The 27,901-nt window shown below is 43.8% G+C and overlaps 1 protein-coding gene across 2 annotated transcripts in view; it reads left to right on the forward strand.

Annotated features, from left to right (window-relative positions):
- The first annotated feature begins 16,714 nt into the window (after nucleotides 1-16,714).
- LOC138966729 (uncharacterized) overlaps nucleotides 16,715-27,901 on the forward strand; it is a 27,788-nt gene continuing 16,601 nt past the window's right edge. Inside the window, exons 1-2 of one of the 2 annotated variants that reach the window (XM_070339052.1) lie at nucleotides 16,715-17,072; nucleotides 21,913-22,340. In XM_070339052.1, the coding sequence (XP_070195153.1) occupies nucleotides 22,275-22,340 (66 nt within the window). In that variant the 5' untranslated portion in view covers nucleotides 16,715-17,072; nucleotides 21,913-22,274. The remainder of the gene's footprint in view (nucleotides 17,073-21,912; nucleotides 22,341-27,901) is intronic. The other variant, XM_070339054.1, reaches the window with a different exon arrangement.

The raw sequence follows: 27,901 nt of genomic DNA on the forward strand, positions 1-27,901 counted from the left end.
AGTTACTGTCTTGCCAACGTTTTGCATTGTATATGATTTGGGGCAACGTTGGTACTGTTCACCTTATAATATATGCCCGTGTAATGCAGTATGTACAGGATTGTCCATACATTATGATGTTTGGTTTATTACAAGTGATTTCTACGTAATGAGTTAGATGTTTCCTATTGAGTTTTACCTCACGGGTGAAGGTTGATTGTAAAAAAAACACAATTGCAATTGGTTACATCAATACCCTCGTAAACAAAAATAAACCCACACACAACAGACAAATTGACTCAGCACCTTTTGAGACACGGAGAAGTGAAAAAGGGTGACCCCGTTTTCCGGTGCTTTGATAGGGGAGATAAGACACGGTGCCTTTGAACTAAAGACACATTTTGGATACAGATCAATGGAAAACACCTGAAAGTAGGTGAATGGGAGCTTATTTTTAGCAGGCAGAAATACAAATTTTAACCTTTCATGAAAAGGGAAAAATAGAGAATACAAAAGCTTTTTGCTGCATGATCACTGAATCAGAATATCCAAAATTTCAAATCACCCCACCCCCTTCAAAATTTTTTTTAACAAAATCTAATCTGTTTCTTATTTGTTTTGTTTTAGTCTGACTGAAACATGTTGTTATACCTCTGATGTTGACATTAAAACAGAACGATCAGAAACTACAAACGTGGACAGCCGGCTTGAGCGCTCACGCACCACACACACACGCAATACACACATTTTCTCTCTTACACACACTGTCTCACTCTCGTTTCCTCTCTCTCTCTCCCCCCTCTCTCTCTCTCCCCCTCTCTCTTTCTCCCCCCCCTCTCTCTCTCTCTCTCTCTCTCTCTCTCTCTCTCTCTCTCTCTCTCTCTCTCTCTCTCTCGCTTAAATCAATCAAGCTTGGACACAATTGAATAAGTAAAGAACAGATACATTCATTTTCTTTGTCGCACTGTGCTCTAAAATCGGTGTACAGCTTTGCTGGAATCATGCTTAGACAACATTAATTATTAAAGGACAGATAAAGTCATTCTATATTTTGCATCAAGACCTTATTGTACTGTTCTTTGAAATCTGTGTCGTGCATTTCCGGGTTCCTCCGTTTATTTTTACTCCTCTTCTTATTTGTTTTTCATTTGTCTGTTTAATATTTGCAGTTGTATTCCCTACATTGCTCTGAGCATAACAATAAATTGCACTAGTCCGCGTTAAGATGAAAGGCACCAATTGAGGAATGTCGCTAAGATTACCTTTCTTCGGAATATTTAATATAAATATAAAATCAAATTAATTAAAGTTGATATAAATACAATTTTGAGCATTTGAAAGTCTGAGGTAGCCCCTGGTGTCGTTTTTTTCTTCACAGTAAAACAAAGTTCTGGGGATCTGTCGAAATGAGCAACAACAACAACATTCTTAATTTAAAGTCACAACGACTGAGTTTGTGCCCCCCCTCGAACAGGCCATTTCTAGTCAACAATGAGCTGTTTTAGCTTGTACCTATCGCCTCAGTTAAGCTTGCCCAAAATAAGATTTCTCCCCCGTCTTTTCTCCATTTCCCCCAAAGTAGGATATATCGTGTCAACTGTGAGCCTCTTTCTCTCGTCCTGTGACCTGAAGCAACACCAAATTATATTCATTTTTACTCTCCCCCCCCCCCCCCCCCACCAGCAGGTTAGTTCGTGTCAACAACTTGATGCGCCGCGTTCACTCGTCCCTATCGCCTCAAGCTTATAATACAAAATGATATTCCTATGGTTTCTATCTCATCATCTTCACCACAACAACGAGACTCTTTCACTGGTCTCCTCTCTCTCTCTCTCTCTCTCTCTCTCTCTCTCTCTCTCTCTCTCTCTCTCTCTCTCTCTCTCTCTCTCTCTCTTTTCTAAACCCAAAATGCCATTTCTGATGACCCCCTTTAACTGGTCCATATCGCCTTAAGCTTACACAACATAGATTTTCCAATTTAATCGTTTATGGCTTTTTCCTCTACCACCCCCCCCCCCCCACCCACCCCCCCCCCCCCCCCCCCCCCAGCAGGTCGTTTTTATTTCAGTTAACTTGTCGTAGAGTGTCCAAAAATAAAAGAAAGACCAAAGGGATTCCAGTTTGTATGGAGGTTTGCGTGATCGCGAAATGAAGTAAGAAAAGAAATCCTGAACACTGGTCGCGTGATTGATTATAGTGTATTTTGATAGAACGGTTCGCCTGATTCATTAATTCATGGGAATGGTGTGGGAGTAGATTTGCAGGCTCTCTTTCTCAAATTTCTCTACTAGTGCTTGAAATGTTCAGCGAATACAATCATCAATTTGATTCATTCATTTAATTTACGGGAAAGTGTGGAAGTCGAATTATAGGCTCTTTTCTGTACTTATTGCTGAAACTATTTGCAGAATTTTAATTAATCATAAATAAAAAACAAACAAACAGATAAATAGATAAATAGATAAATAAATAGATACATAAATACATTTAAAAAAAAAGTATAACATTTTTTCGATTTTGTTAATGGATGAGGGGTCGTGGGGCTTAGGATGGAAGTTATTGCTTGAATGTGAGAAGGCAAGATAATTAGCATGGTTATGCCAGACCGGCCCCCGTGGCGCAGTGGTTAGCGCATCGGACTGCGGGCCGGGAGATCGTGGTTCGAATCCCATAAGGGGCGCGTGGGTTTTTTCGAGCTTCGATCGGCTCCTACCCAGAGTGGAAGTGGTAAAGTTCCAATGGGAAGGCTGGGATCACACAGCCGCCGTGTCATTCACTTCACGAATGCAATTGACTCAGAAAGCGCGAAAAAAACCACCCACAACCTTGTCTCGATTCTTGTGACCCTTCCTGCTCAGAGCTCTCATGGTGACCTTGGTCGTGGTGTTCCTGTTCCAGCCATCCCTGAATATTCTGCTGCTGGCCTGGGATGCTCCGGAGGGGGTCGACGGAGGGACGCAGTGGAGGTCTGCTCTCCCGTAAACCATCACAGAGCTCCCCGGCCGAGCGTCTACATACAGTACAAGCATACTTCCATTTGAACGCTCACCGAACGGGAACATCCTGGCTGCTTTCTGTCGAGCGTGAGAAATTTTCACAGAATTTATTTGTAAATTGACAGCTTGTTACACAAACATTCTTTAATCATAAAAGAATTCTTTTTTCATCAAGACAAGATCAGTACAATTCGAAGTTGTGAAAGTTTGAAAAAAGAAAAGCCCGGAAGCAGGGTCACGCAAGGGTCGTAGCAGACGACGGTTTATGCATATCGCCGTTCCTCTCAACAGTCAAAAGCCATCGCTAGAGTTCTTGTGAACCACAGCCGTTTGTTTCGTGCATAAAAACGTGCTATTGTAAATAAGCTCACATCGAGTCGCATTCAAATGACTAACTGACGACTACATTGTGAAAAAGGGAAACTGGATCACACGGGTTCACGATGGCTCAGGGGTAAGATAAACCACGCAAAAATAAATTCTTTGAAAATTGTTCGCTCTTTACGGAGGGCACCTAGGATGTTCTCAATCGGTGAGTGTTTAAATGAAAGGGTGTTTGTACTGTGTGTAAAAGCCTGACCGTATCTGTGATGGTTTACGGGAGGCTTACTGTGCCTTTAACAGTCAGTGTCGCCACGGTAAGTAGAGGGCTTAGTAGGTAGCGGTGCCTGTGTCCCTGGCCAGGAACAGGACCAATACTGAACATCGTCGAAGTGACTCAGCACCAGTGCAGTGTCATCTTCCGAGGGTAGCCTACCGCAGCGGCCTGACATCCTTCCCTGGAGTGTCTGTAGAATTGGTGAGGGTGCCCAGGTGTCTGACCAACACTGGGGGCTCATTGGTTCTACAAAGTCTGGCGGCGGAACGAAGTTCAGGGGTGGATGTTGCAGTGAGTGCTGGGACGGAGCGGCGTGGGAGCATACTGGGAGAATGAAACAGAAACATAAATACATAAAAAAAGAAGAGAAAAAAAAGAGGAAGAAGAAACGAGAAAGAAAGGAAAAAAGAGAGAGAAGAGATGAGAGTAAAGAGAAAAAAAAAGAAGAGGAGAAAAAAAATAAAAAATAAAATAAATTTTTTTTTAAATTAAATTTTTTTTTTAAAGTAAAAAAAAAAAAAAAGCATGGTTATGCCAGAGGGCAATCTTCATAACTTGGGCGTAAGATACTCGTCCTTTTTTGAGATAAAAAATACCCACCATGGTCAAGAGCATAATAGCATAGCATAGCATAACTAACACAATAACATTATAACACAATAACACAACACAACGCAACGCAACGCAACGCAACGCGTCACATCTTATCGCAACACAACACAACACAACACAACACAACACAACACCACACCACACCACAACACAACCCAACACAACACAACACAACACAACACGTAACAAAACATAGCATTAGAATTTTTTCTTTTATTGGACCATTGTACCAAATAATAGTAAGAGTTGAGAACCACGCTAGTCTTCATGGTGAAAGAACATGATTTTCTTCATGGCTGAGACAACAAAATAATCAACATGATTAGAACAATATAAATGTCATTATGTGATCGTAATCATGGTTGGGGCAACGGGATAGTCGTCACAGGATGGCCATGATTTGAACAACAGGATGTGGAAGTCACAGGATAGTCATCGTCGCTAGGGCAACAGGGTAGTCGTCACAGGATAGTCATGATTTGAACAACAGGATATGGAAGTCACAGAATAGTCATCGTCGTTGGGACAATAGGATAGTTGTCACAGGATAGTCAGGTTTGAACAACAGGATATCGAGGTCACAGAATAGTCATCGTCGTTACGACAACATGATTGTCGTCACTGGATGGTCATGGTTTGAACAACAGGATATGGAGATCACAGAATAGTCATCGTAGTTGGTTTAAACAATGTTGTATTAAATCAAACATGATACACTAATACGATAAACAATAGGGACACGAACTCAAGCAAACGCTTATATTACGCGCCCTACATCGTTAAGACAACAGGATAGTCGTCACATGATAGTCATGGCTTGAACAACGGGATATCGAGTTCACAGAATAGTCATCGTCGTTAGGACAACATGATTGTCGTCACAGGATGGTCATGGTTTAAACAACATTAACAGGATATCGAGGTCACAGAATAGTCATCGTCGTTAGGACAACATGATTGTCGTCACAGGGTGGTCATGGTTTGAACAACAGGATATGGAGGTCACAGGATAGTCGTCCCAGGAGACGGGATAATCATCGTGGTTTGGACAACAGGATAGTCGTCACAGGATAGTCATTTTGGTTTGGACAAGGATAGTTATCATGGAGCTAGGACCATCATTTTGAGACGTGCCTGTTTCTAACCTGCCGGAGTTGGCATTCTACCTTCTACGGCACAACTGATCGACTGATACACTTAAAACTAAAGTGTTCCACTTTTGAACACCCCTCCTGTTACTTGTTTTGAACACAGTGTGGCATTAAATAGCACGCATGGTAAACACTAGTGTTCATTTGGAGCTCTTCACTTTAGAATTTAAAACTAGACACGATCGTTCACTCTCTGCTCTATCAGTCTTCTGCACGCCTAGCCCCTCCTTCCCGATGTACCCCCCCCTCCCCACCTTCCATCGATCCCTTCTTTGGTGCCAGTCCTTTTCTTTTGTTCTTTTTCCTGTCCCGCTACATAAAATACAAGGGGATCGGATTCACGCCGCCAATACCCATGTCAAGCACTCGATCGCTCCGCGCAGCTAAGCGGATAAGATTGTGTGTGTTTGTGTGTGTGTGTGTTAGCGTGTGTGTGTGTGCGTGCGTGCATGCGTGCGTGCGTGTGTGTGTGCGTGCGTGCGTGCGTGCGTGCGTGCGTGCGTGCGTGCGTGCGTGCGTGCGTGTGTGTATATATGAACATATATGGAAAAAATAACCAAAACAAGCCTTCACGTTTTCACCAATATTTCGGCCTCGTGGCCTTCGTCAGGGTGTTCATTATAATTATACATATATATATAAAACATCAGAAATTGTGAAAGAAACAATTGAAAGTCAGTGTTATAATTATTATATAATATTAAAATTTTTAATTATTATTAATATATATATTGTCATTTTACAATAATGCAACGATAAACAATTTTAAAAATTATAATATATATATTATGTGTGTGTGTTTATATGTGTGTGGTAGTGTGTTCCATCGCATGAGATTGTGTTTCTTCTTTCAACATATGGGACAATTTTAACTTTAGACCGTAGTTTGTGTTTTTATGTAACATGCGAAAATGTTATTCTTGTATTGTGTTTGGAGTCTCTTTTTGATTTGCTTTGGATGTTGTGCTTGCGTGCACATTTACTTTTTTCTGTCATTCCATCCATTTCTTTCTTTCTTTTCGTTTTTCCCCCTTTTTATATGTGTCTGCTCACATGGAGCAAGCACTGACGGCGGAGACGGGTTTAAAGGGGAGGCGGTGGTAAAAGGAAACGCTGAGAAAAGGTATGGCAAATTTTGTGCCAGGTCACTGGGGGTCGGAGTCAAGCACAATTCAGGTTTCACGATGTCCATCAGGCCATGACGTTGTGGGCTGGCTATTAAGGACTGGAATGGGCTATCCGCTAACATAGAACAAGAAAAACAAGTGTGAATCAAGTCAGTGCAGCGGAGATTTACACCCGGAAATCCCCCCTCCATTGATGACCAATCAATGGTGTTGACTGCACGTGCACACAATGCAAACAACAAACTACACTCCTGTGCACTCTAGCTCTACTGCTGAAATCGCACAGCCAACCTCTGTCATTTTTCAATCGTCGGTCCATGCATCTGCCGTTGTTACTACCGAACTAGGTCACTGGGTCGGTATAGTTCAGTGGTACCTGCGATGAAAGGACACCCTTGGGACCAGCCACATGTGTCCCTCCAATACAGGCGGCCTGGTAATGATAATAGACAAAGGGACACCCGAAATCACACCTGTGTCACGTGTGTGTGGGCGGGGGAGGGGGGGTCTCCTCTCATCGGGTGAAGGAGGGGGTTCACATCGCAGGGACCACTGTGTATGGGAGTGTTTATCCAACGCTGTGTTGACGGCGTAATGACCCCGTGCAGACACAACCTGCAATTAGTGAAATTGATAGTGAATGCCGAAGAGTGGTTGACGTTGTTGTTGATTGTAAAATGACATTGTGTTGCTCGGTTCGTTCTATGTAGCATCAATTCAGAAGAGAAGGAGAAACTATATACATAATTAATTGGGGAAACAGCGTTAACAAACAATGTTCGCACATTTCGGCGTTCTTTTGTTTGTGCTTTGGTTATAGATTCGTGAAAACCATTCGAATCTGCTAAAGCGCGCGCGCACGCACGCACGTATGAACGAACGAACGAACCGGAACGAACGAACGAACGAACGAACGCATGGACGAATGAACGAACGCACCTACGCACGCACTCGCGGACAAATACACCCAAACCCACCCACCCCCCCACTCACACACCCACCCATCCCCCCCCACACACACACACACACACACACACCCCCCCCCCCCAACAATCACACATACATCCCCCCTTTCAAACACACACGCACACAAACACGTCGGGGATCCTCGGAGGTGGTGTTAATGGGCAGATGGTTGCAATAAAGAGGTGGTCGCCTGGGCAGGTTCAACTGTACATAGTGCCACTGCAACCCCTTGCCCTTCCCTCACCGCGTATCAATGACATTTCTCATTTGTGACCCCCCACCACGGAATGGGTCGCATGTCACCTTTGCATGATTTTCATATTTTTACATTTTTCTAAAGAGTTTTTTTTATGCTCTATCCAGTGGTGAAAACCGTTTTAGAAAAGAGCAAAAACTGTTTGAGTTATAAGCCTGTGACTAAGGTGACCCTCACACCGACTGTTACCAGACACTCCCCGAACTTTTATTTAAGCCTAGCGCAGAACCGCGCGAGGTGACATGCGACTCATTTCGTGGTGGAGGGTCACATTTGGAGCGCCAAAGGCCCTTCAAAACCAAAAGACGGGGAAACAGGAGTGTCCATCCGCTGGGGACTCATGCTGCCAAACATAAGCTTGTATCGATTTTGTCATTAACCATCGCTCCACCTCGTGGCTTAGGTTGGACAATGCCCCATTCACCGTTTCCCACCAACGATGGTGATCGGTGGGAGAGACCGGCTTAAAGCGGCATTGTCCGCAAAGTTTAAACTGACGACAAACAGAAACGATTGCTAGTGGGGTCAAAAGAAGCAAACACTACTTTTACTTGAGGTGACAAGAAGCGTACATTCATTTGACTTGAGGTGAAAAGATGCGAACACTCATTTGACTTGAGGTGAAAAGAAGCGAACACTCATTTGACTTGAGGTGAAAAGAAGCGAACACTCATTTGACTTGAGGTGAAAAGAAGCGTACACTCATTTGACTTGGGGTGAAAAGAAGCGTACACTCATTTGACTTGAGGTGAAAAGAAGCGAACACTCATTTGACTTGAGGTGAAACTGGAAACAAACACTCATTTGACTTGAAGTGAAAAGAAACGAACGCTCATTTGACTTGAGGTGAAAAGAAACAAATACTCATTTGACTTGAGATGAAAAAGAAACAAACGCTCATTTGACTTGAGGTGAAAAGAAACGAACTCTCATTTTGACTATAGGTGAAGAGAAACGAACACTCATTTGACTTGAGGTGAAAAGAAACAAACCCTCATTTGACTTGAGGCCAAAAAAAGCGCTACCACAGGCGGACAACATCCCTTTAAGGAGACGGGTGGTGAAGAAGAGTGTGTGTGTGTGTGTGTGGGTGGGGGGGGGGGGGGGGGGGGGGGGGGGATGGGGTGCAGGTGAAGGGAAAGAATGTGCAGGAAGGGGACATAGGGTTTGGAAGGTGGGTCGACGTCGTTGCTGTCCTCTACCAAGAGTAAGGAGAGGACTCTGCTAGTGCGTTTGATTTGCATTGTAAGAGGTTTCCCACAGGTCGTCTGATGATTTAATGGAGCTGACAGGTTTATTTTGATCATGTTGTTGACAGCGAAGGCAGCTTTAGCAGCGCCGAGGAAACAACAAAAGAAAGAAGCAAAGTAGGCTAACTAGCAAGCAAAGCCGGGAAGCAAGAAAGAACAAACAAACAACCCCCCCCCCCCCCCAATAAAAAACCCTAAGCAAAACACGTTCGTTGTCTTGTATGTATGTTTGTATGTATGTATGTCTGTATTTAAGTGTGCGTATGCGTGTACGCGCGTGTATGTGTGAATGTGTGTGTGTGTGTGTGTGTGTGTGTGTGTGTGTGTGTGTGTGTGTGTGTGTGTGTGTGTGTTAGTGTAGGTGTGTGTTTATGTGTGTTTGTGTGTGTGTACGGTGTGTGTGTTTGTGTAGGTGTGTGTTTATGTGACTGTGTTTGTGTTGTGTTTGTGTAAGTGTGTTTGTATGTCTGTCTGTGTGTGCGTATGCGTGTTTGTGTGTGTGTGTGTGTGAGAGGGAAAGGGAGAGAGATTTTATATTTAAATGCCATTATGTTTACTGAATCTACCAAAACACACTAATCCCCCCCCCCAAAAAAACACAAAAAAAACCAACAACAACAACAACCCAACAACAACATATTCCTGATTACTTTTCTGCAGGCCAGAGTTCTATTTGCAAACGGCATTTATAAAATTTAAAACTTTCTATGGTTAAAACATTTTTTTCAAAGGCGAGAACATCACGCGCATAACACATAATGTACTGGACCCAATTGCTGTAAAATAACCCAGGAGTGTACCTTTAAAACACGAACGTCGAGTCGTTTTCAAACGGCTGTTGTTTTAGTCAGGGGGCTTATTGTTCTCTTAGCATTCCATGCAGTGCATCTGAAAGGTGATGCGTGTATATATGACCTATTTCACATGCACTGTACCTGAAATAGCGTGAACCGTCTTGGGTTCACATGAAGATAGGTACAGGTACGAACGTGTGTTTTGTATTGCAGTTTTCCAACCCCATCTTACTCTTGGCCCATGAAAAATCACTCCCATCGCGCCTCGTGTATATATTTGATACTCTTCGTCCCTGGAAGATCAAAATAACCGACAATAGTTTTGCCCTGCTCATATGTCAGGGTTTTTGTCGAGGGGGTAGGGGTAGAGGGGGGGGGGGGGGGGGGGGGCGGGGTGTAACCCCCAAAAATTGACGTAAATCATACACACACACGCGCACGCATTCACGCACACGGACACAGACGTAGAGACACACAGACCCCCCTCCCCCCACCCCCCAGAGAGGACATCTTGTCGACAACTTGGTGTTTGCCTTCTGCTCAGACATCTCCGTTGAATTATCTTTGGATCACCCAAGCAGCGGGATGGCCAAAGAGGGTTGACCCTCGGACATGTTCAAAAACAGACTTATCGTCAGTGGTCAGCAGAGGTTTTAGCAGTCAGAATTCTCCTCAAACATGACGACAGAAAATCACATGAGGCAGGTAATAACATGCCAGGTAGATGTCAGGTGAGCCCAGAATCTCATCGTTCTATTCCTCCTCCTCCCTTTCTCCTCCTCCCTTTCTTCCTCCTCCCCGTCATCCCTTCTTCTCTTCTTTACCTTCGTCTTCTCCTAATCCTCCGCATCCTTTTGCTCTTCCCCCTTCTCCTCCTCCTCCTTCTATTCCTCTGCATCCCCGTTCGCCTCCTCTTCGTTTTGTTCCTCCTCCTCGTCCTTTAATGAATTCTTCTCCTCTGCTCCTCCTCCTCCTTTCCCTCCTTCTCCTTCTATTCCTCTGTATCCTTTTTTGCCTCCTCTTCGCTTTGTTCCTCCTCCTCTCCTCCATGTCATCCGCCGCGTCCTCCTGCTCATTCTTTTTCCTCCGCGTCCTTGTTCTTCTCTTCCTTTTGTTCCCCCTGCCCGGACTTTTATTCTTCTCCTCTGCTCGCCCTCCTTCTCCTTCTTCGCTTTTTATTCATCGCGCAAGAGAGGAAGACAGCAGAGAAAGTGTTGAGGCTTTGAGAGCTCTTTTTATGAATGAAACAAAGTGTGTGCTATATTTACCAGGCTTAGCCTTGCATTGAGAAGACAGTGGGAAAGCTCCTTATAGAGAGTACCTGCAGCAGAAATGAAGCGCAATGAAGTCAATGACGCACTGAAAGTGGTCTCTTTGACGTAACGGGCAGAAGGCAGGATCGAGGGCTTTGAAAAGAAAAGGGGTTAATTGAAACGGCGCAAATTCCAAGGAGGGAAAGAAAGATGCTGAAAAAAAGAAAGAATAAGTACAATATAAAAAAACACCACACACACACACACACACACACAAACAAATAAATAAACGAAGTAAATCAAGGTCAAGCTTAGTTTCTATTTGTTGTTAATGAAGATAAATTACACAGTCGTTCTGCCTGAATCAGTTCCGACCGCTACCTATTCTCTTGTTGCCTGGACAACCTTCACCAACATCACGATATTGACTCTTCGTACGTAAGTCACACTAATGCTTTTCTCTCTTGTCCCGATACCTTCCACCTCGCAACGTTAAAAAGAATCTCTCCCACATCATGCCCGTGTACCGTCAACCCGCGGTTATGATTTATGCATAGGTACTAAGCGCGGGTTGAAACTACCCGGGGAGGCAGTTCAGCGCAGAAGAGTTCGATCGCTTTCGATTGGTTAAACAGGTACCAGGAGCGCGCGCTGACTGCCATTGATCGCACGTGACACCATGGTGACAGTCCCTTGTGCGTGCAGGGGTCTGGCACCGGTCGCCAGCTCTCTGAGGACAGTGGAAACGTTCTCATCTAATATTCTAATTAAAATAAAACGTTGAGCACAGATATCTGTTAATTCTTTGCCTTTTCGAACTGACCAGCTAACCTTGTTGAATAATAGCTTGGCTGAGCTTAATCACTGATCAGGGCTCCCCAAAGTGCGCGTCCCTGCGTCCTATACGCACTAGAAGACAAAAACACGTACTGAAAATGTATCGAAGGGGTCCCGGGACGCACTAAACTTTAAAAGAACGGGTCCTTGGACGCTCTAAATTTCCTTTATCGTGCGTACCGTATGTACTTTTTTAGGCTGCAATCGTAAGATATTGTACACAGCACTCTATGTGAGACCACAATGTTTTATAAGTACACCGGGACTTTTCGGTTTTTGGAGCCTTGGAACTCTCAATAATTTTGCAGTGGGGGTTCATGGACCCTCTAAAAATTGAAAGTGGGGGTCCCGGGACCTTGTAGGAGGGTCGTCCGTGGGAAGCCCTGATCACGTACCTGACCGTCCACATATTAATAATGGCTAATTTTCAGTCACAGGAGAACAAAACTCCTCACCCAAGAAGAAAACAAAATCTAAAACGACTCAAGAGCCACCCCTTCACTCAAAGTTCTAATAACCCACCAAGAACAGACTGAAACGGCTAAGCCAGAACCAGTAGCTGACGAGATGCCAGAGATAAAACAGTGACATCCTCCAACGAGAACCCAGACCTCTAAAGGTCTACACACAGCCTTGGATTCGTATCATAACCAGCATCCCTGGGATCTCCAAAAAGCCATTAACAGAATGATGTAGCTTTGAAAGTCCTCACCCTGGACGAGTTACACCGGAGGTTTCTAGCCCAGAAGTGGACGCATGTCTTCACCGATGGCTGTGCTGGAGGAGCAACAAGAAATGGAGGAAGTGGAGTACTCATCCGACAAGCAGGAAGGCCCACTGAGACCATCTCTGCCGCCAATGGAGCCCTAATTTGCTTCAATTTCCGAGCAGCGGGGGTCGTCTTCAAAAAAGTATCTGAACACCTCAACTCCATGGAGGACACGAACAAAATTGGCATCTTCATAGACTCTAAGTCTGTGCTCCAAGCTCTCACAGCAAACACGACTGAAAGGTCCCTTAAAATCCTGAAGGGTTTGCTGCACGACTTGTCATAGAAACCCAGATAAGTGCTTCAGTGGATACCAACACACTGAGGCATTTCTGCAAACAAGCGAGCAGACCGGCTAGCCTAACCCAACCCTGTCTTCCCCAGACGCAAAGACACTCATCACAAGCCGCTGAATGTCGACGTTCAAATTGGCGGCATATGGTTACACTAGAATGAATACCCGCTTCGCCGGGTAGCCGGCTTCGCCGGGAAGAAGTACTTAGAGCCGTACGCCGGCTTCGCCGGGTCCGAACTATGGACCCGCCAAGCTTAGGTCCCTCCCAGATTCGTGGAATGGGAACAGCACGAAAATGATTCAGTGGCCATAATGCCATTCCTGACCATGTCGAGTCCCATCCTTGTCGACGAATGTAACCGTGTTAATCACCTTTGGAGGCGAACTCCACTCAAACAGGACTGAGCAAGTTATGGCTTCTCAAAGGAAGGCCAGTACATAAAATTACACAAAAGCCGCCAGACCACATCACAAACAGAACTGAAGAATGCACAGGTGTTGATTACATAGAGACACACACACTTACACACACACACACACAAACACAGAGAAGCCGTATCTATAGAGAGATAGATGACAGTGTATTTTTCGCGTGGCTATAAATTGATTCGACCTTTGCACTTTTACAGTGAGGATAATTTACGGGTCCAATTTACGTTCTGTACACTGCGTTGACCTTCTAAAAATAGGTAACAGTAACAGAACGCCGGGAATATCCGAAGACGCTCAGCGCAGTGGACAGCGCAGTGTAGTAACTTACAACTGAACGGGAAAGCCACACGAAGGAAGGGAGATAAACGCCAAACACTGGAGAAGATAAGGAAGAGTTACTTATAATGGTGAAATGAACCCAAAAACGAAAATGAGTTCAGCGCTGCGCGCTGAGAGCACGTGTTGAAATATCTCATCGATGATATTGTGTCCGGGGTGTAGCTGAATACGGTGTCCAAATTTGAAAAAGATCCACCGAGAACTTTGGCGTTGTGATGTGGTGTAGCGGCTATGGTGTGTCGGTATGGGGGCCCGGGTAAGCTGAGGTGGAACCAAAATAGCTGAGGTGGAACCAAAATCGGTTCCGCGCTGCGCGCTGAGAGCACGTGTTGAAATATCGACCAGGTTGTGTCGTGTCCCGGGTCTACTTGAATATGCCCACCAAATTTGAAGCAGATCCATCGAGAACTTTGGCCGTGCATCGCGCACAGACAGATACACACACACACACACACACAGACACACAGACACTAGTCGTATATATATATAGAAGCCCAACCAAGACCCTGTCCTTGATCATAGTCGTGCAGAGCAAACAGCCATATTCGGCCTTCGTACAGGACACTGCGGTCTGAGGACACACCCAAAAAGGATATGCGTCTCAGCTACAGCTCTCTGCGACTGTAATGACGTGCTGCAAGTGTGCCCTCGCCTTGCCCCACTGCCAGACCAGACTCGACCAGAGGGGATTACTCCACAGACTAAACTGCCCTCGCCTTGCCCCACTGCCAGACCAGACTTGACCAGAGGGGATTACTCCACAGACTAAACTGCGGGGAGCTGTTGAAGACCATGCGGTCAAGTGCCGCCAATCAGCTTTTAATTAATCCCTATCCTGCGCCGAACTTGTCGCTTCAGAACATCAGTTGGTCTCAGACTAGATGCGCGAGACACAACCGTTGAAACCTGATGAACCCGAAGAAGAAGAATGACTCGTGAGAGCACAATTTCATATGAATGTAGAAAATCAAATAAAGGAAAAGAAAAAAAGTGCAATGAATCCAGTGCCTGAGTTTAAATCTATCACTAACACTCCGTCTCCTGTCTGGTGGCGATAAGGGCTTTGCAGTTCACTCTGACCCTCAAAACGACGTGCACACAGTGCGTGCGGGAGGGGACGTCGTGACGAGGTTACTGGAAAGATAGCGCGAGACAGACGTAAAGCCAAAACTTAGAAAAGGCGAAGTCAAGAAATAACGTTTTTTATTGGCTGTAGAAGAGTTGCAGCGAGGCTACTGGTGAGGAAATCAATCATGGTGGCAGTCAATAGTGAGCTCCTCTGAACGTCTTTTTTTTAAATTTTATTTTTATTTATTTATTTTATTTTTAAGAAGAGGAACATCATATCGAGTAGACACTGTATAACATGGAAATCGGATCGGTGGTTATTATTCATGGTAACTGCACCATCATCGCTTGAGCCCCCTGATCAGTAACGTTTGTCAGCCTCGCTCTTTGGAAAGGACGCACATACTCCAGTCAATTAAAAGACCCGACAGAGTTATTTCCGAAAATCGGGTATTCGAAGCTATAGGAACCGTTGCTTAATCAAAAATAATCATCACGAATAAGCTATCCCTAGTTAGACGATTTAGTCAACTTCAGGTATGTCAATGTTCTTGGTTCTGTTTGTGGTTTGAGCCGTCTGGATTATTCATCTTTCATTAAACCTTCCATTACTTGAGAGTTCTTTTCGTATCTGTTCAATTGGCCGAGTAATGGAGGAGACGATGATTTTTCAACATCAGAATGCTGTTTTAGATGCACTTGTATCCCGTATGTTCTTCTTCTTCTTCTGCGTTCGTGGGCTGAAACTCCCACGTACACTCGTCAGGGCCGGACTAGGCGAAGAGGAGGGGGGGGGGGGGTTGCCAGTGGTGGCCCAGGGGGATGTCCCCCCTGGCGGCAGGGGCGGATCAGTTCATTTTATGACTGGTTTTTTTCAAAAGTATATTGTGAAGATATGGGTGTGAAGGCGCGAAGCGCCGAGCCGACGGCGCGAAGCGCCTAGCTTGCTAGGGGGGTTCGGGGGCATGCCCCCCCGGAAAAATTTGAAAAAAAGGATGCAAAATGGTGCAATCTGGTGCATTCTGAGGATGATCATTACCAGTTTCAGGCAGCAGATTTTGTCACTGATTAATACCCCAAAAATTGAAACTCAATGTAAAATAAAGAAATGCATACCTCATTCAATATTTTTATTTTTTGGCTGGGGGGGGGGGGGGGTCCGGAAACCCTAGAACCCACCCCCCCCCCTCTTTGTGGGGGTCAGGGGGCTTCGCCCCCTGAAGCTGACGGGTAGGTCATATTCTGAGATAGGAAAATGGTCGCTCCATGAAACGGCATAAAATAAGCAATAATAAAAAAAAATAAATAAGTAAGGTACATGTTTAGGCTAGGGGAGGGGGGGGGGTTGCGCAACCCCCATAACCCCCCCGGTAGTCCGGCCCTGCTCGTGTTTTTGCACGAGTGGAATTTTACGTGTGTGACCGTTTTTACCCCGCCATTTAGGCAGCCATACGCCGCTTTTGGAGGAATATCCCGTATGTTCAAAACAAACTACGAGCTGTTCACCCAATTTGGTATCTTTACTGACGAGGGAATTGAGATCTTTCTCATTGGGATCATGGCTGGAGCTAATGTATGAAAGGGTTTCCCAAATGAGACATGAGTAAAGGGGCTGGCCAGGCGAGGGTCTGGGGTCCTTGTCCCCCAGGAGCTGTTGAATGTTAAACACTTGAAAGGAAATTTTGGGTCTGAGAAAAACGGAACATTTGCAGGGTGAGGGAGGGGGGGGGGGGGTTGGGGGGCTTCCGGAACCAAGGATCCCCTCCTCTCCGATCCAGCATGCCATCTTAAATGCCATCTTCTTGTTAGAGTTTACATCATAAAATATGAACATTTTACAAACGAAAACATTCATGAAAATACCACCCCACCAACAACCACGACGACAACGGCACCAGCCACCCGATCCCCCACCAGCGACGCTACAACGACCAATTGTCCTCGATGTCGTCACACGACTTCGATCGCTTCGGATCCCCCTGTTCCCCTCTGTCAATGTCGCCGTCCCCGTGAGTGTGTGTCGGACAGGTAAGCTGCTTTCAGTTCTACACAGACAGGTGAAAGAAGGCTAAAATTGTCGTCTGCGGCTCGGCGGCCATTTTTCGTGAGAACCACCGAGACACGCACAGCCGAGACCATTTGTAGTTTCAAGGAATGTCAAAACCTGTGGGGTTTTGGACAGGGAGTTTTTTGCTGACAGTTTTTCGTTCGAGTTGAGAACTAAAGAATGTGATAGTTGGAAGGAAACAAGGTGAACTGCTTCATTTTGCTGAAAATACAACGATTGTTTTTGTAGTTGTGGTGGATTTTTAAGGGAATCTGAAGATAATCGACTTTTTCGTCGTCGAAGGTTTGTCACTAAGGATAGTGTGTAATTGTTTCGTGTGGTAATTATTAATGTTTATTTTTGTTCTGTATTTTAATTTGGTTGAGCGAATAGCGTTTGGGAGTGTTTGTTTACCTTTGCTCATTGTGTGGTTGATAAACAAAAGATAAATAGGGTATAACGATCTCGCAGCGAAGTAATTAGGAGCTTGGAATAGTCGTTAAACCACTTCAACAGCTATTCTAAGCAGCGCTTAAATGACCTGCATGGCTTGTGATTGAAATGTAAAAAAACAAGAAACGGAACCCCTCTGTCTGTCTGTCTGTCTGTCTGTCTGTCTGTCTGTTTGTTTCTCTGCCTGTCTGTCTGTCTGTCTGTCTGTCTGTCTCTCCGTTTTTTCTTTCACTTTCTACGAGAAAGACGACAGGTGCACGAAGGGAGACATAAAACCGTTGCAATTAATTTGTTTAATCGTTACAAATTTGTGTTTGTAAAATTACCGAACTTCTAAGAATTGTCATTTGTTCAGGGATTGTCTCGAACTATTGTGTTGTGTCTAGGAAAACAACAAAGACATGTGCTCTTGGTTTTCATCCCTCACCTCCCAGACTAGAAAAGAAATCATTGATTTGATTATTTGGCGTGTAAGTGCTCGTACATTTATTTGTACCGCTTTCGGACTCATTATATTTCTAAGACAACCGCGATGACGCTGGTTTGGCCCTTCTCCCATGCAAAGATTTATTTCTGTATTTTTGGCAAGTGTGGACAGATATGCTTCAACGATTTTTAACGAGATTATTGATTAACAGTTCTTTGCTAGGTATAATTAAAGAACCGTTGTTTAAGTTTAACACACGATAATGCAACACGCACAACTGAAAAAATGATGATGGTTGTGGTGGTAATGACAATTACAACGACGACGACGACGACGATGACGATGACGATGATGATGATGATGATGATGATGATGATGACGATGATGATGATGATGATGATGATGATGGTGACGATGACGATGACGATGATGATGATGATGGTGATGATTGAGTTACTAGCTGGGGATGAGGTTACTTGATACCCTCAATACCTGTAATAATGTTTCAGGAGTGCTTTTCTGTTGACGATAATTGGTATTGATTTTTTTTTGGCCACGTGACCGAGAAATCCTGCCCATGAATGAAACAAGCGGAACTAGGTCCTTTGGTTTCTGAGAACTAGCATCCTACATGCCAAGAACTGACATCATACTAGTTACTTTTGCAGTCTAAAAACGGACTCACAGATACCCGGACCTCCACATGAACACATGTACAGACACGAAAACTCCCCACCAACACGTACACACGAGCGCATACGATCACACAGGCACCCTTACACACACTTGCACGCACACACACACACACACTTGCACGCATGCACGCCCACACGCACGCGTAATGCAAGATAATGCTAGACAATAGTAGAAGCCATGCGTATAATCATCCCAGCGAACAGGCTAGTCTGGTCAAATTGTATTACAATCAAACCTGTCTTGGCGACCGCCATTTTAAAACGACCACCTGTCCATAACGACTATCTTAAAGGTTCCCCGGCGAGTTTTTTTCTCTTTTTAAAATTCGCCTTTCAATAACGAGCAGCCGGTCTATAACGTCCACCTTTTGTCGGTCCTTTCGGCGTTCGTTATAGATAGATTCGACTTTATATTCAAAACTTAACCCCCCCCCCCCCAAAAAACAAAAAAAAAAAACCCAACAAAAACAAAAACAAAAAACAAACAACAACAACAACAACAGCAACAACAACAACAACAACAACAACAACAACAACAACAACAACAACAACAACCAACAGTAACACATGTCTGCTGATTGTCTGCAGCAGGTTCAAAAGAACACCCTTTCCTCTTCATGTAAACTATCGTTTAAACCATCATGTAAGCCAAACTGTCATTTAAACCGTCATGTTAACCGTTGTGTAAACTATTATGCAAGCCACATCAGATGCATCTAGACTTTTACATGCGCCCAGGGTACCCGTACCCCGTCCACTTGAACAAACACCAAACATCTACAACCTGGCTTCCTTCTTGGCAGAGTGAGCATTTTTTTTATGAACTATTTTGTAACTTACACCTTCATCAATCTTCGAAATCATTTGAGCAATGACATCGATCCCAGAAAGCAGACAGGCTGTTGGGTTTATGGTATATGTCCAAGTGGACGAATGTTTCCAATGTAAAATCCTTTGGTGTTTTGCATGATTGATCGCCCGGGAAGCTGTCCTTCAATGCAAACACCACCCTCATACACAAAAAATGTCAGTCACGCATCTACTGCCTTCAGAAACTTAGGAAGTTGAATGTGAACCCTTCTATCCTTCAAACTTTCTACCGCTCTTTCATCGAGTCTGTCATCACTTTTGGTTTTGTGTCCTGGTATGGAGGTCTGAGTGTGAAGAACAGGAATGTCTTAGTGTGAATGGTGAATGTCAGTAGCAAGGTGATTGGCAGGCAGCAAGCAAGTGTGGAGTCCCTGTATAAAAAGCGTGTGGTGAGAAAGAGTAGGCGGATAGCTTCAGATAGGTCCCATGTCCTTGCCCACCTCTATGAACTCCTTCCCTCTGGCCGTAGACTTCGCACGCACAAAGCTAGGACACTCAGGCTGCAAAACAGCTTCATCCCCAAATCCATCACCCTTGGCAACATGTAAACACATCACCATACCCGACTCAGCCCCTCTTCTGCCAGTGCAATCAGTAGTAATGTACATGTATGTATTGGTTTTATGTACGTCCGTAAATTTTCTGTGATATATTGTATGGTATGATTTTTTTTTTTTGCAATGATGTTTAGCCATAGTCCGTTATACGCGTAGGTGTGCGAGAATATGTAAGCGCAGTGCTTTAAAGATGTCCATGTGGGAATGTGTAAGTGGGCGTAGTCGAATGTCCATGTGGGAATGTGTAAGTGGAGCATATAAGAATGCCCATGTGTGAATGTGTAAGTGGAGCGTATAAGAATGTGTAAGTGGAGCGTGGTCGAATGTCCATGTGTGAATGGGTAAGTTGAGCGTATAAGAATGTCCATGTGTGCGATGTGTAAGTGAGACATGGATGTGTTCATGACTGAATGCGTAAGCACAATGCAAGGAATGGCCAGAGAGGTATGTGGGAGGTGTGTTTATAACCTGCCCTGTTATATAGTGCTATATGTCTTCTGTAAAAACAATGTCCTGTTTGTATTATTGTTATGTACCACGCCTGAATTTCTCTATGAGATAATAAAGTATTCTTATTCTTATTCTTAAGATACAGGGTGACCCAAAAAATGCAACACATAAGAATGTTAATATTTTGTACATTTCTTGAGCGATTTAAATCATATTTGGTGTACATTAACTTCCGCTTATGCATGATTGAGAAAATGAAGTAATTCGCTAAACAAATGTAGATGTTATTAGCATTTTTATGGGTGCATTCTTGTAGGTTCACCCTGTATCTTTCGTTTAAACAACATTTTATTTAGAATTTCTTCGCATGAAACAAATCAAAACATACAACCAGGACACGCACTCAAGCACATTATTATATTACGTGACTAGAACAATACTAAATTACACACAATTTCATAACGGTGGACATAACAAAAATAAACCAGAAGAACAAATTGAAAGAATGGGGATGGGGAACTAAATAGGAACAAAAGAATCTACAGAAGAGAAAAAAGAAGAGGGTGTCGGTCTGGCGGGAGGGGGAGGGGGGGAGACAGTTCAAACAACCACAAGGAGAGACTAGAACGAAAGCGCGTGGGACGAGAACATCAAGTCTCAGCCATGCAACATGTAAGTTCAAGTAAATGTAATTTTTGTTTGATGGAAGGCAGTAATTCGTTAAGATATAAAATACAAGACAAACGATAATAATAATCATTACTTAAGCCCTGTATCTGTAACTTTTGACACAACTGTCCTAGTTCTTTTTCTTCGCAGACTTAATATAAACAGTTCTCAGAATAAACTTGGATAACAGGGCGAGGGTACATTGTGTGTTAGAAATCAGAACACCCAGGGCTTACGTCATAAACACAATGACAACGTCAGCCTTTTGTCCTACCGTGCCATCGTACATGTATATTTGCATTTGCCTTTGATCAGCGAAGTATACACAGAGGATTCGATTACAGTCTGACTTTAATTGTCTGTCTTTTCCTTGGACAGCATGCAATAGTTTTAGTTTTCCTGAATTAGAAGCTGGAATGTTTGTTTTTAAAGCGATTTACTTTTTTTTACTTTTTTTTTTAAATATTAGAAGCTTGACAATTCTATTTCTTCTGGGTTTAGAAATGCTGTCCTTTCTGTGTAAGCGACAGGGTCCAACACCACAGATCTGTCTATGGTGGGATAAGAGCACCCTTCCACTTGGGCGCGCACCCAAAACCAACTGCCTGGCTGCTTTCTGTACAGATTGGAAATGTTATGCTGATTTAACACGTGTATCACGACCGACAACTCTGCCAATCTACGTAATCAGAACTCAGCAAACAATTCCCACTTTCGCACACAGAGCGTTCCCACTTCGCACGGGAAGCAGCCAGGGCTGTTGCTATGTGGTGTGTGTCCAAGTGGAAGTATGCTCTCATCTCATGTTAAAGTCCGGACAGGTCCTCTATGTTTTACACATGGTCTTTTACAGAGGAAGGAAGGTATATTTTAACCTTCAGTTTTTCTCTCTCCTTACTTTCTTTACTTCTTAGCATTTTGGTTTGCATGCTGTCCTTGAGCATTACCCTGCACATCTTTGCCTGTTTCCTGTGTGCTTGATGTGTGACGGTGCCTTAATTACGCTCCTTTATTGTTTTCAGAGAGAGAGAGGAGACCAAAAGCAAAGCAGGACAAATTGTGGACAAGTCTTTCAGTTATACATCTTTAAAAGTTCAATCGTCAAAATGGATCTCACTCAAACTCAGATTGACAGTCCTATAACTGTCTGACACTTCAAGCAGTTATCATCAGTCTGTTACACGTATTATTCGTCTTCGTCCCATAAGACATCAAAGAGTTCAACAGGGGAGATAAAAAAAATAAGCGTCCCTCCTAAGGTTCACCGAGAGTTCAAAAGGGGAGACAAAAACTGTTCCTTCTGAGGTTCACAGAGACTTGCACAGCTTCCTGTTTGAGTTTGATTTTGTGCATCGCTGTTGTTCCACAAACAAAAGCCTTCAAGATGGATGAACTACTGAAGAACAAGGAGTTCAAGGCCAGAATGTCTTCACTCTCTCCCGGTGTCAAAGTAAGTTGACGAATCTATTCTTCTCATCAATCACATATCTGCATGGCTATGTCTTTCTTTCTTTCCCCTTTGTTTCTGCGAAGCTTTTGTTCTTTGCTTAATAGAGAATGCAGCCAGAACTTGCTTGCGCCACCCCCCTACCAGGGTCCCGCAGGTGTGTGAAGCATCCACAGTTAGTGTTGGAAAATATTTTATAGCAGTTCTTTTTTAAATACACAGAACTGAATTGTACACCTTTGTTTTAAGCTGCAAGAGATATGTCTGCAAAGGGCATACACAAAAGTTGTTTATTCATTACTTAAAAGTGCCGTAGGTTATCAATAGGCGTAAGATTTCCACAGGGATACAAGGGTTAGTGTGTTCGTCACCTCAAAATGTGTACATATCATCAGTATGAAAACGCACTTTATATTTCTTAACCGTATTGCTCAACCCGTATGTACATTGATCCACGGCGCCGAAAAGTGAAAATACAACTTAAACTTGGTAATGTATTGCTCAACTCCCATTTCTACGCAGAGGTTTTAAATATGCATATCCGACCATCATGCTCTCACGTGCAGTTCTAACTGCCTGGACTTTTCACAGCTTAACACTTTTCAGCTCGGACTTCACCCCCCCCCCCCCCCCCCCCCTCCCTGATCATCAGTCTGAATTATCAGCAATGTGCCGCTAATTTTCTTACCATCGTTATAAGGCCAAAAAAAAAAAAAAAGTCTGTTTACGGTAACCCGACCGACCCTATTTTTTTCGCGCGACCCTAGACTTTTTTTTGGCATTTGGGAAAAAAAAATAAAAAAAAATCTTTTGTTTTTTTTGCAAAATAACGTAAAAATATGTTTTTTTGGAGAAAAAAAAATCCCGACCTACCGACCCTATTTTTTTGGCCTATGTTACCGTAAACAGACCTATTTTTTGTGTGCCTAATACCGATGTGTTACTACACTTTGTTGTGGCATTGTATTGGCGACACTCTACTTTTCATCGACACAATGTTTACTCATGTACTCAATGTGTGTAGAGGTGTGTTTAAAGCTAAAACGTATACTAAGCGTGTTCAAAACATATCTATTTAGATTGATCCTATGGAGTCCCGTATTTCCGTGGTTACCTCCTTAAATTGCAGCCCTATAGCCTACAACACTTAACCGGGATGCTTCATTTTAGAATCGCCTGAAATCGGAGTACGGCTGCCTAGACTGCGCGGTGATTGAAAACGGTCGTGCATGTAATCTTCTAACTTAGACGATAGAGTCGCCTACCTCGTACAGAGGACCCCCCATTCATTGAAAGACTCCTGGTTTTAAAGCTCCTTCCCATTTTAAGTCATTCCTCAGATAATCAATTTTTTACCTGTGTAAATTTACCCACATTTAAAGATTTTCTTAGATTTTTGAAGGTTTGCAAATGAGCGTTCCACTGTACATAGTAGCCCCGTGAGTATAAAGAATGGATGCTCAACAACAACAACAAAAACAACAACAACAACAACAACAACAGCACCACCACCACCACCACCACCACCAACAACAACAACAGCAACAACAACAACAACAACAACAACAACAACAATGTGCTGTGGTCTTGTTTCCTTCTTGTCGCGGAAAACATCACTATAATGGTAAACATCACCGTACCGAAAAACATCACCGTAACGGAAAACATCACCATAACGGAAAACATCACCGTAACGGAAAACATCACCATACGGAAAACATCACCGTAACGGAAAACATCACCATAACGGAAAACATCACCGTTACGGAAAACATCACCATAACGGAAAACATCACCGTAACTGAAAACATCACCATAACGGAAAACATCACCGTAACGGAAAACTCTGCTGCTTCCTGTGGAGGTTTTTTTTTGGGTGCTGAATGGGTTTTGCAGATCGAAGAAGGTGTCAGCTGCGAAATGTATTCAGAAAAAGTTTCCACTCTGAGCAAAAAGCAGCTAGGGTGTTTACTGTAATTTAATTTGTTTTTTTTAAATGCATGTAACCCTAGGTTTAAAAATAAATAAATATTGACTTGACTTGATGAGTTTTGGCATGTGTCCAAGTGGAAAGAGTTTTATTCCGTGGGGTTTCATGCAAAGGCGGGTACAGATCTGTGGTGGATTAACACCATAGTTTACCCGAGAAGGAAACTACCTTTAAAGGGAACCTCCCGACTGTGAAATATTATACATGTGTCTTTTCCACAATGAAATGCTGAAATCGTAGGGAACGGCCAAGTTTGTTGACATAATGAAAAATCCAGTAGCAGTCACCTACACCCCCTCCCCCCCCACCTCACCTCCACCCCCACATCCATCCTATGAGTACATTGCTCTCCGGACGATTGGTTCTGCATGACTTGTCCGTTACCTGCGAATAGCTTTCTAATGATGAGGCGTTTTGCCGCAGCAAGTCTGGGTTGTCAGCATGACGCCAGAAATGACAAAAAAAACTGCACTCCGCCCCCCCCCCCCCCCCCCCCCATCAGCCCGCTCTCCAGTGTCCTTAAAACGAGTACATTGGTCCCGGGACGACCTGTTCTGCATGATTTATCAGCTCCCTGCATATCGTTTGCTGGTAATACCCTAGCGATTTGCTGCAGCAAGCCCGGGGTATCAACATGATGCCAGCAATTAACATGGCCCACCGCCACAAATGGAATCGACAAAACACCGGATATCCGCTGCTGGAGTCATACCCGCACGCACTTGTTAGCGGTTGTGTTTGGGCCGGGGACAGGAATCGATTTGATATAAAATCTTTCAGGGTTGTATCTGGCCTCGTAGGAAAAATATCCGTTTCGGGGAAATATGCTTCTCTCTATTTCAATTCCCCGACAAAGGCAACAGTAGTAGGTAGATCGGGTGAAAAGAATTGGGGATATAATCTATCCTCCTCGGTTTAGATATAACACTCTCAAGGTTGAGTCTAGCCTCGTGGAAAAGAAATCCGTTTAGGAACTCATTTTTCTCTGTTGAAATCCCGGCAATGAAAAAAGGCAGCGTTCGCTTGAGTTCGTGTCTCTCTTGTTTCTCGTTTTGTTATTGTATCATGCTTAATTGAATAAAACCTTGTTTAAACCAAAAAAGGCAGCAGTGATGGCAGATCGGAGAAGAAACAAACAAGGAGGGGGAAAACCTTGCCTAGTAGGATACATATATTCCTTTACAAACAGGCTCCTCTCCTCTCTATTCCCATTGCTTTTAAAGGCAGCAGCAGTTACAGATCGGATTAAAATTAAAAAAAACCCATGAATTATAAAAAAAAGTAGGGAAAAATATCTCCTTCACATGCCAGTTTTTATTACCATTCCATGTAAAAAGGCAGATGGCAGATAAGATGCACTATTCTAGTACAGAAAAGTAGAAAGAAAGTGGCTGCATTGGTAATATCCGCTGAGGAACATAATTATACTCTTATCCATTCCTGTTCCTTGAAAAAAAGAAACAGTACCGGTGTGTCAGAATCTGATCCAACGTACTCGTGTAAAAACGCAGAACAAGAAAAACTTGTTTCATGGAAAAATATCCGGTTAGGAACATGCTCCACTCAGTTCCAATTTCCTCAACAACAAAACATCGTTTGTGGCATATTGGATGAAATGAATATAATATGGACAGACAGACAGAGAGACACACAGACAGACAGGTAAACAGACAGACGGACAGACACCCACCCATCATGCAGCTCACAAACTAGCCAGCGTGTCTTCAAAACTCATTCGACTGCTATCGAACGAAGGATCAACTCGAAGACCGCACCAGACAATGTTGTGACCGTCACACATGAGCTGTCCTAAGCCTGTCCTCATTTTGGGCAAACACTGTTTCAGAACGAGAACATAAGATGTCCTAAGCCTGTCCTCATTTTGGGCCAACACTATCAGAACGAGAACATAAGATGTTCTAAGCCTGTCCTAATTTTGGGCCAACACTATCAGAACGAGAACATAAGATGTCCTAAGCCTGTCCTCATTTTGGGCCAACACTATCAGAACGAGAACATAATATGTTCTAAGCCTGTCCTCATTTTGGGCCAACACTATCAGAACGAGAACATGAGCTGTACTAAGCCTGTCCTCATTTTGGGCCAACACTATCAGGACGAGAACATAAGATGTTCTAAGCCTGTCCTCATTATGGGCCAACACTATCAGAACGAGAACATAAGATGTCCTCAGCCTGTCCTCATTTTGGGCCAACACTATCAGAACGAGAACATAAGATGTTCTAAGCCTGTCCTCATTTTGGGCCAACACTATCAGAACGAGAACATAAGATGTTCTAAGCCTGTCCTCATTTTGGGCCAACACTATCAGAACGAGAACATAAGATGTTCTAAGCCTGTCCTCATTTTAGGCCAACACTATCAGAACGAGAACACAAGATGTTCTAAGCCTGTCCTCATTTTGGGCCAACACTATCAGAACGAGAACATAAGATGTTCTAAGCCTGTCCTCATTTTGGGCCAACACTATCAGAACGAGAACATAAGATGTCCTTAGCCTGTCCTCATTTTGGGCCAACACTATCAGAACGAGAACATGAGCTGTACTAAGCCTGTCCTCATTTTGGGCCAACACTATCAGAACGAGAACATAAGATGTTCTAAGCCTGTCCTCATTTTGGGCCAACACTATCAGAACGAGAACATAAGATGTTCTAAGCCTGTCCTCATTTTGGGCCAACACTATCAGAACGAGAACATAAGCTGTCCTTAGCCTGTCCTCATTTTGGGCCAACACTATCAGAACGAGAACATAAGATGTCCTCAGCCTGTCCTCATTTTGGGCCAACACTATCAGAACGAGAACATAAGCTGTCCTTAGCCTGTCCTCATTTTGGGCCAATACTATCAGAACGAGAACATGAGCTGTACTAAGTCTGTCCTTATTTTGGGCCAACACTATCAGAACGAGAACATAAGCTGTACTAAGCCTGTCCTCATTTTGGGCCAACACTATCAGAACGAGAACATAAGCTGTCCTTAGCCTGTCCTTATTTTGGGCCAATACTATCAGAACGAGAACATGAGCTGTACTAAGTCTGTCCTTATTTTGGGCCAACACTATCAGAACGAGAACATAAGCTGTACTAAGCCTGTCCTCATTTTGGGCCAACACTATCAGAACGAGAACATAAGCTGTCCTTAGCCTGTCCTCATTTTGAGCGAATGTCACGCTATCAGAATGAGAACATAAGATGTCCTAAGCCTGTCCTCATTTTGGGAAAACACTTTATCAGAACGAGAACATGAGCTGTACTAAGCCTGTCCTCATTTTGGGCCAACGCTATCAGACAAGAACAAGAGCTGTACTAAGCCTGTCCTCATTTTGGGCCAACACTATCAGACAAGAACATGAGCTGTACTAAGCCAGGCCTCATTTTGGGCCAACATTATCAGAACGAAAACATGAGCTGTCTGAAGCCAGTTGTCACTAAGTCAACACTGACTCTACCCGGAAAGGATCCTTAAATAATTTCTGGAACACACACCAGCGTGGTGATCTTGTTCAGCTTGTGTGTCGATTAAATGCATTCTCATCGACGCAAACGCGCAA

The sequence above is a fragment of the Littorina saxatilis genome, linkage group LG5, assembly GCF_037325665.1.
Source record: "Littorina saxatilis isolate snail1 linkage group LG5, US_GU_Lsax_2.0, whole genome shotgun sequence".
In the NCBI taxonomy this organism is placed as follows: domain Eukaryota; kingdom Metazoa; phylum Mollusca; class Gastropoda; order Littorinimorpha; family Littorinidae; genus Littorina; species Littorina saxatilis.